Source organism: Phaethon aethereus, assembly GCF_964289735.1.
Source record: "Phaethon aethereus genome assembly, contig: HAP1_SCAFFOLD_748, whole genome shotgun sequence".
Classification (NCBI taxonomy): domain Eukaryota; kingdom Metazoa; phylum Chordata; class Aves; order Phaethontiformes; family Phaethontidae; genus Phaethon; species Phaethon aethereus.
Window position 1 is genome coordinate 1 of NW_028114238.1, and position 13264 is coordinate 13264.

Below are 13264 nucleotides of genomic sequence, written 5' to 3' on the forward strand. Positions count from 1 at the left end.
GGGACGCGCCCGGGGGACATCGGCCCCGAGGGGGACGCGGCGCGGCTGGGGGACACGGGGTCACCCACCCAGCCTGACCCCCGCCCGGACCCCCAGCACCCCACGCCAACACCCAGACCCCCGACCTGCCCCCCCTCCCCCCTCCCTCGCCCCCTCCCCCAACATTCAGGATCACCCAACCTCCCCTGACCCCCCCTTGACCCCCTGCACCCCCACCCTGACTCCCCTCCCCCCCAACCAGCCCCTCCCACATCCCGTCCTGACCGTGCTCCCCCCCCCAGCCCGACCCCCCCCCCCCCGCCCCTCACCTGGGGGCCCGGCCCCCGGCGTGGGTGCCCCCCGGCTCGGCGGCCACGGTGGAGAGGGAGAGGGTGCTCTGGGAGTAAACCTTGGAGAGGCGGGCGCCTGCGGGCGCGGGACCCCGTCAGGATGTGGGGGTGCGAGACACCCCCCCCCAACCTGCACCAGCACCGGGTGCCCCCCAGCACCCACGACCCCCTGGGTGGGGCCATGCCCCGCCCCCACATTCCCGCCCCCCGCCCCTTGCGGGGTCTCTGCGCCCCCCCCCCCCCCCCCCCAAAACGTGTCCCCCCGGGCCCCCCCGTACCGAGGAGCCCCTTGGGGGGCTGCGGGCCAGGGCGGAGTCGTCGCAGCAGCGGGGCCGGGGGCCGCGGGGGGTGCGGGGGGGCCCGCGGGGGGCGCGGGGGGGGGCGCGGGGGGGGCGCAGCACCTTCTCCAGCTCCTCCATCAGCTTCAGCTGCTGCCGCCGCTCGTACTCCTGGCGCGTGAAGTCGCCCCGGCGGCCCCCCCCCTCCTCCTCGGGGGGGCGGGGGGGCTCCGGCGGCTCCCTGGGGGGTGCATGGCGGTGAGACACCCCCCCCCCCCCCCCCCCCGGCCGCGCCCACCCTGGGAGGGCACGGTGGGGCGGGGCTATGGGGCGAGACCCCCACCCGGCACCCTGCGCCGGGGGGGACGCACGCAGGTGGGCGAGACCCCCCCACGCCCACCCTGGGGGGGGAGCGGGATGGGGGAGGGGGAGCGGGATGGGGGAGGGCCCCCCCCCGCACACCCACCCCGCACCCTGGGGGTGGGGGGACTCATGTGGGGGACCCCCACCCCACACGGGCGCCCCGGCGGGGGACAACGGGGGAGACCCCCCCCCGCCCTGCGGGTACAGGCGAGCGCCCCAGGGGTGGGCGCCCCCCCCGGGGGTGGGCGCCCCCCACCCACCTGGCCTCGGCCTCCTCCCTCTGGCGCCGCTCGGCCTCCAGCCAGTGCCGCCGCTGCCGGGCCTCCTCGCTGCGCCGCTGCTGCCGCGCCAGCAGGCTGGCGCGCCGCTGCGCCATGGCCGCCTCCGCCGGGCCCTCCGCCTGCGCCGCCGCAGCCGTGGGACCCCCGGCCCGTGCCCATCCTCCCCCTTCCCCACCTTCAGCATCCTCCCGCCGCCCCCGCCCGCCGCCCCCCGCACCTTGAAGAAGAAGCCGAGGCTGGCTCGGGTCTTGGCGCCGGCCCCTCCCTCGGTGGGCGACCCCTCCAGGGAGTCCCCCTCTCCTTCCTCCTCCTCCTCCTCCTCCTCGCCCCCGGCCCGCAGGCTGCCCAAGGGCACCTCGATGAGGCTGGCGCGGCGCTCGCCCGGCGAGGAGACGTCGCTGGTGCCGTCGCCCGACGCCCGGGCCGTCCCCGCGGGGCGCAGGTTGCCCCTGGCCTCCATCTCGGGGGGGCCGGGCGAGTCGGGGGGGGCCGCGCCGGCCACAGGCCCCTGCGCCCCCACCGCTTCTTCCTCCTCCTCCTCCTCCTCCTCCTCGGAGAAGTGGATGGAGGAGCGGGTCTGCACGGGCACCTGGCTGGGGGAGAACTTGCGCAGGTGGGGCAGCGTGTCCACGTCGTGGGGGGGGGTCAGCACGCGCGTCAGGGCGGGCAGGCGCAGCTCGGCCGGCCGCGCCCGCCGGGGGCTGCGGGGGGCTCTGCGGGGCGGCGCGGCCCCCGCCTTCCGCGACGGCGACGGCGAGGCGGGCGCTTTGGGGGGCGGCGGCGGGGGCGGCGGGGGGGCGGGGGGGGGGCGGCCGCCCCCCGCCCCGCCTTGGGGACGGGGATGACCCAGGCGGGGCCGGCGGGCGGGCGCTGCTCCCGCAGGAGCCGCTGCTGCTGCCGCCGCAGGCGCTGCATGTCCAGCTGCAGGGTGCTGAGCGCGGTGCTCAGCTTGGCCACCGCCGCCTCGTAGTGCGCGGCCGGCGGCGCGGCGCCGGCTTCTCGCTTGGCGGCGGAGCCTTCATCCTCCTCCTCCTCCTCCTCCTCCTCCTCCTCCTCCTGCTGCGGCTGCTGCGGCTGCTGCGGCTGCTGGCCCGGCTCGCCCGGCTCGCCGGCGCGCCGCAGCTGCAGGAAGGCGCTGCGGCCCAGGCGCTGGCGGTGCTTGGCGAAGATGGCCTCGATGCGCTTCTTCTGCGCCTCGATGGCGCGGCGCTTCTCCTCCAGCCGCGCGCCCAGCTGGCTCATCTCGGCGCTCAGCCCCTCGCCGGCCTCGGCGCGGCCCCCCGGGGGACCCCCGAGAGCCCGGGGGGAGCCCCCGGCGCCGGCCCCCCCCGGCGCCGCCGCCGCCGCCGCCCCCCCGGCGGCTTCTTCCAGCTTCTTCTTGCGTTCGGCGAAGCTGGTCATGGTGCGGGCGGGGGGGGCGGCGGCGGGGCCGGGGGGGTCCCCGCGCGCCGGGGGGGGTCCGGGCAGTGGAGGTAGAAAGCGTCGGGGGCCCCTTCGGGGAGGAGGCGCTCGGAGCTGTGGATGATCTGCAGAGCCTCCTCGATGCTGGGGGGCTCGGGGGGCGGCGGGGAGCGGCCGGGGGGCGGCCGGGGGGGGCCCGGGGGGGGGCGGGCGGCCAGGCCCTCGGCGCTGGCCGAGCGCGGCAGCGCGGCGCCCACCGGGTTCCCCATCACGATGTCGACGTCGCTGTCGAGGCCGAAGGGGATGCTGAAGGAGACGGCTTGGGAGAGCGGGTGGCTGTGGGGGGGGCGGTTATGGGGCGGGGGAGGCGGGGGGCTGCGGGCAGCCCCCCCGCTGCTGCCCGCCCCCCCCCGGTAGCGCCTCCTCCCCGTACCCCGAATCTGCAGCGGCACCCCCGGCCCTGCCCCATGGCGCCCCACGTCTGCCCCACGGCGCCCTCGGCTCTGCCCCACGGCACCTTCAGCTCTGCCCCACAGCACCCTCGGCTCTACCCCACATCTGCCCCACGGCGCCCTCGGCTCTGCCCCACGGCACCCCACATCTGCCCCACGGCACCCTCAGTTCTGCCCCACGGCACCCCACATCTGCCCCACGGCACCCTCAGCTCTGCCCCACGGCACCTTCAGCTCTGCCCCACAGCACCCTCGGCTCTGCCCCACGTCTGCCCCACGGCGCCCTCGGCTCTGCCCCACGGCACCTTCAGCTCTGCCCCACAGCACCCTCGGCTCTGCCCCACGTCTGCCCCACGGCGCCCTCGGCCCTGCCCCACGGCACCCCACATCTGCCCCACGGCACCCACTCCCCCACACCTGCACCCCCAGGTCTGCCCCACAGCTCCCCAGCAACTCCCCCAGCCCACCCGCTCCCCCCCACCTCCCGCATCTCACAGCTCCCCCACGAGGCCCCCCCCACCCCAGGGACCCCCATATCTGCCCCCCAGCACGCGGTGCCCCCCCGCCCCCCAGGACCCCCCCTCACCTCAACGGCTTCTTGCTCCAGGCCTTGCCAAAGGCCCCCTCGGCGGGGGGCAGGGACGGGGAGTGAGGGAGGGTGCCTGGGGGGGGACGCAGGGTCACCCCCAACCCCGCCAGCCCCCCCCTGCCCCCCACATCCCCAGACCCCCCCCCGGCCCCCCACAACTGGACCCCTCAAACCCCCAAATCCCCCACTGCGCCCCACAGCCCCCCCAGCCCCGTGGCGGCCCCCCGCGCCCCTGCAGCCCCCCCCAAACAGCTCCATAACCCCCCCAGAGACACCCCATGGCCCCCCCATGCCCCCCCAGCCTCCCAGTGCACCCCCCCAGCCCCCCAAAGCCCCTCTGGGCCCCCCCAAACCCCCCGCCCCCCCCCCAATGACCCCCCAGCCCCCTCCCCAAATCACCACCCACAAGGTTTTGGGGTCCCCGGGGGGGCCTCACCTGGGGGAGGGGGCTGCCCCCCCGGCAGCAGCGGGTGCTGGAAGGTGAAGCCAGGGGAGCTGGGGGGGGAGGGGCGCGGGGGGTCAGGGGGGCACGGGGGGCCCCTCCCCCCCAAACTCCCCAGCCCCCCCCCGCCCCTCACCTGCTCTTGGGGGTCGGGGAATCGCCGGCGGCCGGAGGCTCTGGGGGGCGGGGGGAGGGGGGCCGTTGGAGGGTGCCCCCCCCGCCCCGCCACATTGGGGTCCCAGTGCCCCCCACCCCACATCGAGCCCCCCCAGCCCCATCCTGGGGCTCTCAGTGCCCCCCCCCAGTCCCCCCGTAACCTCCCCCATGCCACCCCCACACTGGGGTGTCCCCCCAGCCCCCCCCCCCCATACCGGGTCTGACCCCAGCCCCCCCCGGGCCCCCCCGGCCCCCCCTACCGGGGCTGCCCCCCAGGTCCCGGGGGCGCACGAAGGGGGGCCGCAGCACCTCGAAGCAGAGGAAGAGCTCGGCGAGGAAGGCCCCCACGTTCAGCTGGGGGGGGGGTGTCAGGTGGGGGGGGGGACACTGGGGTGTCCCCCGGTGCCCCACACGGCCCCCCAGCCCCCCCCTTTCCCCTGTCGCCCCCCAGCGCCCCCTTGCCCCCCCCATGGCCCCCAGTGCCCCCCATGACCCCCCACTGCCACTGCCCCCTGCCCCCCCATGGCCCCCCACTGCCCCCCACCCCCAGTGCCCCCCACTGCCCCCCACCCCCAGTGCCCCCCACACCCAGTGCCCCCCATGACCCCCCACCCCCACTGCCCCCCGCCCCCAGTGCCCCCCACCCCCCATGGCCCCCCACTGCCCCCACCCCCACTGCCCCCCCATGGCCCCCCACTGCCCCCCACCCCCACTGCCCCCCACCCCCGGTGCCCCCCATGACCCCCCACTCCCAGTGCCCCCCGCCCCTCCATGGCCCCCCACTGCCCCCTGCCCCCCCATGGCCCCCCACTGCCCCCCACCCCCACTGCCCCCCCATGGCCCCCCACTGCCCCCCACCCCCAGTGCCCCCCATGACCCCCCACCCCCACTGCCCCCCGCCCCCAGTGCCCCCCACCCCCCATGGCCCCCCACTGCCCCCCACCCCCACTGCCCCCCCATGGCCCCCACGGCCCCCCACGGCCCCCCACTGCCCCCCACCCCCACTGCCCCCCGCCCCCAGTGCCCCCCACCCCCCATGGCCCCCCACTGCCCCCCACCCCCACTGCCCCCCACCCCCCCATGGCCCCCAGTGCCCCCGTGACCCCCCGCCCCGCACCCGCAGCGCGGGGCTCATGTGCAGCAGGTCCTCGGGCGCCAGCGGGCAGCGCGTGCCCAGGTGCCGCCGCGCGAACTCCCGCACGAGCCGCGCGTTGTGCAGCCGCTCGGCGCGGGACAGCGGCTCCCGCAGGCACACCTCTGGGGGAGGGGCGCTCAGCGCGCGGCCCCCGCCCCGCCCCCGCTGTGACCCCCTAAGCCCCCGCCCCCCCGCCCCCTAACCCCGGTGACCCCCAGCCCCACGACTCCCCCGCCCCATAACCCCCGTAACCCCCCGCACTACGACCGCCGAGACCCCCAGCCCCGCCCCAAGGACGGCCCCAGCCCAAGCCCGCCCCTCAAGCCCCGCCCCACTCGACCCACCCATCCAAAGCCCCGCTTAAGCCCCGCCCCCACACGCCACACCCCATCCAAAGCCCCGCCCCCAGCCCCGCCCCCACTCGACCCACCCATCCAAAGCCCCGCCCCAACCCCACTTAAGCCCCGCCCCTGCATGCCCCACCCCATCCGAAGCCCCGCCCCACCACGCCCCCGCCCCAGCACAACCCCAGCCCGCCCAGCCCCGCCCCGCGCCGTCCGCAGCCCCGCCCCCGCCGTCCCAAGCACAGCCGCAGCCCCGCCCCGCCCGAAGCCCCGCCCCCGGCCCCGCCCCGCGCGCTCACCCTCCAGCCGCAGCCCCGCGCCGCCCGAAGCCCCGCCCGAAGCCCCGCCCCCGGCCCCGCCCCGCGCGCTCACCCTCCAGCCGCAGCCCCGCGCCGCCCGAAGCCCCGCCCGAAGCCCCGCCCCCGGCCCCGCCCCGCGCTCACCCTCCAGCCGCAGCGCCTGCGGGCAGTAGTAGTGGATGGCGGCCGCCAGCGCCCCGCCCCCCGCCAGCCCCTCCAGCGCGCGCACGGGCGGCAGCCGCGGGGCCGCCTTGTCCTTGCGGTACCGGATCTGCGGGGCGCGGCGGGTCAGGCGCGGCGCGCGGGGGCCCCTCCCCCCCCGGGGCGCCCCTCCCCCCCCAGCCGCCCTCCCCCCCCCCCCCAACCCCAGGGGTGCCCGTGGGCGCCCACCCCCCCATGGCGGGACACCGGGGGGGGGGGCACAGGGGCGCCCCCCAAATCCGTGGGTGCCCGCGCGCCTCAAAACCGACCGGGGGGGGGGGGGGCACAGGGGCGCCCCCTCCCCCCACCCACGGGTGCGCGCGCCCCCCCCCCCCCCCCCCCCCCGTGCCAGCGGGGGGGGCGCAGGGCGCCCCCCGACCCCGGAGCAGGGCGCTGGGGGGGGAGGGGGCGGGGGGCGGGCGCGGGGGGAGGGGCGATACGTTACCACCGCAGGTTTATTCCCCGATTCCTTCAAACAGAAGGCGATCGCGTGCTGCGGAGAGAGCGCGTCAGGGGGGCCCCTCCCCCCCCGCCCGCGCGCCCGGGAACGGGGCGGGGGGACCCCGAGAGCGGGGGTGGGGGCGGGGCGGCGCCCCCCGCGATTTACTGGGGGGAGGGGGCTGGGGCCGTGTTGGGGGAGGGGGGGTGAAGGCTTGAGGCGGGGGTCACCGGGGCCCCCCCCCTTTGGGGGAGGGGTGTCCGTGTGTGACCCCCCCCGTTTATTGGGGGAGGGGCGCCCTGCTCCGGGGTGTGCTTGCTGGGGGGGGGAGGGGCCTTCGCGTTCGCCCCTGCAGGCACAGACCCCCCCCCCCGCCCCCCCGGTTCATGCCCCCCCTTCATGCCCCTCCCCACTCATGCCCCTCCCCCACTCATGCCCCCCCCCGCAGCAGACGCAGGAGCCGCCATGGGGCGGGGGGAGGGGGCTGGGGGTCCCCCCCTCAGTTTGGGGGGGGGCGGGGGCTGCACAGGCCGCACCCCCCCAGTGGGGAGCGCCCCTCCCCCCCCCGCCCCACATCTGGGGGAGTCCATAGGAAACACACCCCGATTTGGGGGGGGGGAGGCCACAGGCACTACCCCCCCCAGATCCACCTTTGGGGGGGGGTCTCCACAACCACGCCCCCCACACCCCCCCCTTTTTTGGGGGGGGGAGGGCCCCCATCAGCCCCCCCCCCTTTTGGGAGGGGCACCCCAGCGCCCGTCCTCCAGCGAGAAGCGAGGGGGGGGAGGGGGAGCAAGCGGAGGGGGGGGGAGGGGGGATTTCAAGCGGGGGGGGCGGGGTGCCGGGGGGGGGGGGGTGTGTCACGAGTGGGGGAGCAAAGCGCCCACTTACAGGAACCAACTTCCAGTACCAGCGCGTGGGACACTGAGCCGAGAGACAGAAGAGGCCATCAGAGGGGGGGGAGGGGCACCGGGGGGGCCCAGAACCGCGGGGGGGGGGGGGGGGGGCGCCATGGGGGGAGGGGCCGAGGCCGGGGGCGAAGCGGAGAGACAGAGAGGGGGGAGGGGCGCAAAGCCACTGGGGGTGCAGCCGCGGCGAGCCCGGGGGTGCCCCCCCTCGCCCTCCCCCTTAATTAACGACACCCCTCCCCCCGTTAATTAACGACCCCCCCCACCCCTCCCCCCCCCAATTAACGCCGCCCCCGCGTTCGTCAGCGCCAACCTTGTGCCCGCCGGGCGGGGGGGGGGCGGCGCCGGGGGGGGGGCCCTCCCCCTCCCCCTCCCCCTCCGCGCTCTCCTGCAGCCGCCGGGTCACCTGCGGGGGGGGGGAGGGGTGAGCAAGGTGGGGGTGCTCCCCTCCCCCCCCGCCCCGCCCCCCCGCCCCGCCCCCCCGCACCGTGTCCAGCCAGCACAGGATCTTCTGCTCCCACGCGTCGGGGCCGGGGGGGGCGCCCGGGGGGGGGCCGAGCCCACGCGTGGCCTCGGCCACGAAGGCGGCCATGAGGGAGTCGATGAGCGCGAGGTGCGCGCCCTGCGGGGGGAGGGGCGGGCGCGTGGGTGGGGGGATGCAAAGGGGGGGAGGGGCTGCGGCCCCGAAGGCTCAGCCCCCCCCCCCCGGTGCCGGGTTAATGGGATCCGGCCGAGCCAATTAACGAGGCAATTAGCGCTAATGGGCTTGGGGTGGGGGCAGGGCTCCCAGGGCCCCCGCCCCAGTACCGCCCAGTGCCCCCCCCTCCCTCCCCAGTGCCCCCCACTCCCCCCACTCCGCCCCCCCGTTTCCCCCAGTCCCTCCCAGTTCCCCCCATTTCCCCCAGTCCCTCCCAGTTCCCTCCGACTCCCCTCCCCAGTCCCTCCCAGTTCCCCCCACTCCGCCCCCCCGTTTCCCCCAGTCCCTCCCAGTTCCCCCCAGTCCCTCCCCAGTCCCTCCCAGTTTCCCCCACTCCCCCCCCAGTTTCCCCCAGTCCCTCCCAGTTCCCCCCAGTCCCTCCCCAGTCCCTCCCAGTTTCCCCCACTCCCCCCCCAGTTCCCCCCAGTCCCTCCCAGTTCCCCCAGTCCCCCCCAGTCCCTCCCAGTTCCCCCCACTCCCCCCCCAGTCCCTCCCAGTTCCCCCCCCACGCCCCCCAGTTGCCCCCACCATGGCGATGGGCTCCTGCTGCAGGTCGGCCTGGCGGACGGGGGCCCCCGGAAGGTGGGGGGCACCCCATGGCGGCGCAGCAGGGCCAGCAGCGCCCCGTTGTCGGGGGGGGGGGCGCGGGGGGGCGCGGGGGGGCGCAGCGCGTGGGCCCAGGCGCGGCAGTAGATGTCGGAGGCCACGAGGAGCCGCGCGACCGGCGGCTTCAGGTGCTCCTGGGCGTACTGGTCGCGGTAGAACGGCTCGCGCAGCTCCTCGGGCACGCGGGCTGGGCGGCGTGGGGCGCGTGGGGCGCGTGGGGCGCGTGGGGCGGCGTGGGGCGGCGTGGGGAGGGAGGACAGAGGGAGACGCGGGGTGAGCGGCGGCGGCCGCGGCTGCTGCTCGCCCGCCCGGAGGCGGCTCGGTGGACCCACGGCGGGAGGTGTGGGGCCGTGGTGATGGCATCGGACACACAGCGCAGGCCCGCCGTGGGGCCACGGACCCATAGATACAGACCCCTCGTTCCCTTGGACCCACAGCACAGACCCGCCGTGGGGCCACAGAATCACAGCACAGACCCGCCGTGGGGCACGGACCCATAGATACAGACCCCTCGTTCCCTTGGACCCACAGCACAGACCCGCCGTGGGGCCACGGACCCACAGATACAGACCCCTCGTTCCCTTGGACCCACAGCACAGACCCGCCGTGGGGCCACAGAATCACAGCACAGACCCGCCGTGGGGCCACAGACCCATAGATACAGACCCCTCGTTCCCTTGGACCCACAGCACAGACCCGCCGTGGGGCCACGGACCCATAGATACAGACCCCTCGTTCCCTTGGACCCACAGCACAGACCTGCCGTGGGGCCACAGAATCACAGCACAGACCCGCCGTGGGGCCACGGACCCATAGATACAGACCCCTCGTTCCCTTGGACCCACAGCACAGACCCGCCGTGGGGCCACGGACCCATAGATACAGACCCCTCGTTCCCTTGGACCCACAGCACAGACCCGCCGTGGGGCCACGGACCCACAGATACAGACCCCTCGTTCCTTGGACCCACAGCACAGACCCGCCGTGGGGCCACGGACCCACAGATACAGACCCCTCGTTCCCTTGGACCCACAGCACAGATGCACCGTGGGGCCACAGAATCACAGCACAGACCCGCCGTGGGGCCACGGACCCATAGATACAGACCCCTCGTTCCCTTGGACCCACAGCACAGACCCGCCGTGGGGCCACGGACCCATAGATACAGACCCCTCCTTCCCTTGGACCCACAGCACAGACCCGCCATGGGGCCACGGACCCATAGATACAGACGCCTCCTTCCCTTGGACCCACAGCACAGACCCGCCGTGGGGCCACGGACCCACAGATACAGACCCTCGTTCCCTTGGACCCACAGCACAGATGCGCCGTGGGGCCACAGAATCACAGCACAGACCTGCCATGGGGCCACGGACCCATAGATACAGACCCCTCGTTCCCTTGGACCCACAGCACAGACCCACCATGGGGCCACGGACCCATAGATACAGACCCCTCCTTCCCTTGGACCCACAGCACAGACCCGCCATGGGGCCACGGACCCATAGATACAGACCCCTCCTTCCCTTGGACCCACAGCACAGACCCGTCATGGGGCCACGGACCCACAGCACAGGCCCCTCGCTGTCGTGAATCCACTTGGGTGCCCAGCACTGCCCCACGGGTGCTGCCCCGCCCCACGGCCACGGGCCCATGGTTACCTCGAGCCCATCCGCGGCCCCATAACCACGGACTTGCCGCAGACCCATAGTGGCCACCAGAGACCTGCCGGGGGCCGTCATTGCCCTGAACCCACCACGGACCCACCCACGGACCTATAGACCCACCCATGGTCACACCCACGGACACACCCACGGACCTACAGACCCACCCACAGACACACCCACGGACCTACCCACAGACATATAGACCCACCCATGGACACACCCACAGACCCACCGCTGGGCTCACAGACCCACCACAGCCCTTGAAATCAGCCCTGGACCCATAGCCGTGGGTCACAGCCCCATGGCCACCACCACAGACTCAAGGCCAAAGCCGAGGCCCCACGGCCACAGGGGACCAGGGATCCTGCCCAGCCCCACGGCCGTGGGGAGAACCACCCGCAGTGCCCCAACCAGCCAGCGCCCCGGACCCATGGCCAGGGCGACCCTCCAACGGCCCCAGTGACCCCCAACGGCCCCAGACCCACGGCCATGGCGACCCCCAACGGCCCCGGCCCCACGGCCCAAGCCCCACCCTGCAGTGATGACCACGGCCCCACAGCCCCCTGGCGACCCCCAACTGCTGCGGCCCCACAGCGGCCGCGGGACCCCCGCACATCGCGCAAGGAGACCCACCGCGACCCACAGAGGTGGGGCGGGGGGACACCCGGCTGCGGGGTGGGGGCTCCTGGAAGGGCGGGGCGGGGGGAGCCCCAGCAGGAGCCCACACCCACGGCCCCGCCCAGCGCGGGAATGCGGCCCCGCCCCATGCACCCAGTGGGTCCCAGGCCCCTACTGCCAGCCGGCACCCATGGGACCCACACGCAAGCCATGGGACCCACACCCAACCCACGGGGACCAACAGGACCCACACCCAACCCACGGCACCCACGGGACCCACACGCAACCCATGGCACCCACACCCAACCCACAGGGACCAACAGGACCCACACCCAACCCATGGCACCCATGGGACCCACACGCAACCCATGGCACCCACGGGACCCACACGCAACCCATGGCACCCACACCCAACCCACGGGGACCAACAGGACCCACACCCAACCCACGGCACCCATGGGACCCACACGCAACCCACGGGGACCAACAGGACCCACACCCAACCCACGGCACCCATGGGACCCACACGCAACCCACGGGGACCAACAGGACCCACACCCAACCCACGGCACCCATGGGACCCACACGCAACCCACGGCACCCATGGGACCCACACCCAACCCACGGCACCCACGCCCAACTCACGGCACCCATGGGACGCACACACGACCTATGGCACCCATGGGACCCCTACACAACCCACGGGACCCATCCTGCACCCAGCAGGTCCCAGCCCCCTACTGCCAGCCAGCACCCACAGCACCCACCCACAGCACCCATCCTGGACCCACGGCACCCACACGGGACCCACACCAAACTCACAGCATCCCGGGCACCCATCCTGCAACCCCCCGCACCCACGGCACCCCTGCACCCCAGGGGTGGGGGGGCTCAGCCCCCAGCACCCATCCCGCACCCCCAGCCCCCGCGCCGCACCCGGTGGGTGCCGGGCCCCCCTGGACGCGCGGGTGCCCCACGTGGGTGCTCCCCCCCGGCCCCTCCCCCCCGGCCCCTCCCCGGGGCCGAAGGGCGCTGAGCGGGGGGAGGGGTGGGACTTTGCCCCGGGGGGGGCGGGGAGCGGCTGGGCGGGGGGGGATGGGGGGATGCGACGCCCCCAACACCCCGGGGGGACACCCCACCCCCCCCGACACTGCAAGACGCGGCACCGCAGGGGCTCCCGCCCTGTGACGTCACACCGCGACATCACTCCCTCGACGTCATATCTCCCCCCCCAGACTGCAACAAAAGCACCGAGCGGGGCGGGGACCCCCCACCCCCCCAGTACCGGCCCCGCCCGGGCACCCCCCATCCCCCCCGGACCGGGGCCCCCCCGGGGCACCTCCCCCCGGCCCCCCCGGTACCGGCCCCCCCAGTACCGGACCCTCGCCGGTACCGGACCCTCGCCGGTACCGGACCCTCCCCGGTACCGGACCCCTCGCCGGTACCGGACTCTACCCGGTACCGGACCCTCCCCGGTACCGGACCCTCCCCGGTACCGGACCCCTCGCCGGTACCGGACCCTCCCCGGTACCGGACCCCTCGCCGGTACCGGACCGCCCCCGCCCCGGTACCGGCCCCCCCCCCGGTACCGGCCCGGCCCCCCCGGTGCCGCCCCCAGGCGCCGGGCCTACCCGCGCCGCCGTAGCCGGTGGCGATGGCCCAGGCGAGGCTGGCGGCGCTGCGGGCCCTCGCCCCGTCGTACGGCTCGGCCGGGCGGCTCTCGGGCCCCGGCGAGCCCCGGCGCATGGCCGCGGGGGGGGGGGGCGGAGCCGCCGGCACCGGCCGCCGCACCGGCGGGGCCCGGCCCGGCCCGGCCGCCTCCGGCTGCCTGCGGGCGGGCTCGGGTGGGTTCGGGCCGCCTCGGCGCGGCCTCGGGTGGGCTCGGGGACGCTCGGGCGGGCTCGGGGGCGCTCGGGCGGGCTCGGCGCCGCTTCGGGGGCGCTCGGGTGGGTTCGGCGGGCGGGCGCGGCCCCGGGCGCGAGCGTGGCGCGAGCGCCAGGTGCGGGGAGGGGAGCAGGGGCGGGGCGCACCTGCGGTCACGTGCCTCGGCCACGCCCCC

At 76.5% G+C, this 13264-nt stretch overlaps 1 protein-coding gene across 1 annotated transcript; it reads right to left on the reverse strand.

Annotated features, from left to right (window-relative positions):
• Positions 1–308: 308 nt before the first annotated feature.
• Positions 309–12951, reverse strand: LOC309416164 (calmodulin-regulated spectrin-associated protein 3-like; the record flags this gene model as incomplete). Its single annotated transcript, XM_082015740.1, is given in 18 exon segments — positions 309–405; positions 608–622; positions 625–848; positions 1231–1370; positions 1427–2068; positions 2071–2644; positions 2701–2988; positions 3691–3766; positions 4130–4188; positions 4272–4311; positions 4552–4645; positions 5409–5548; positions 6214–6340; positions 6716–6763; positions 7601–7633; positions 8105–8239; positions 8824–9107; positions 12837–12951. Coding segments are annotated over 18 exon segments (3131 nt in total), but the record flags the coding sequence as incomplete, so codon positions are not given.
• Positions 12952–13264: the final 313 nt, after the last annotated feature.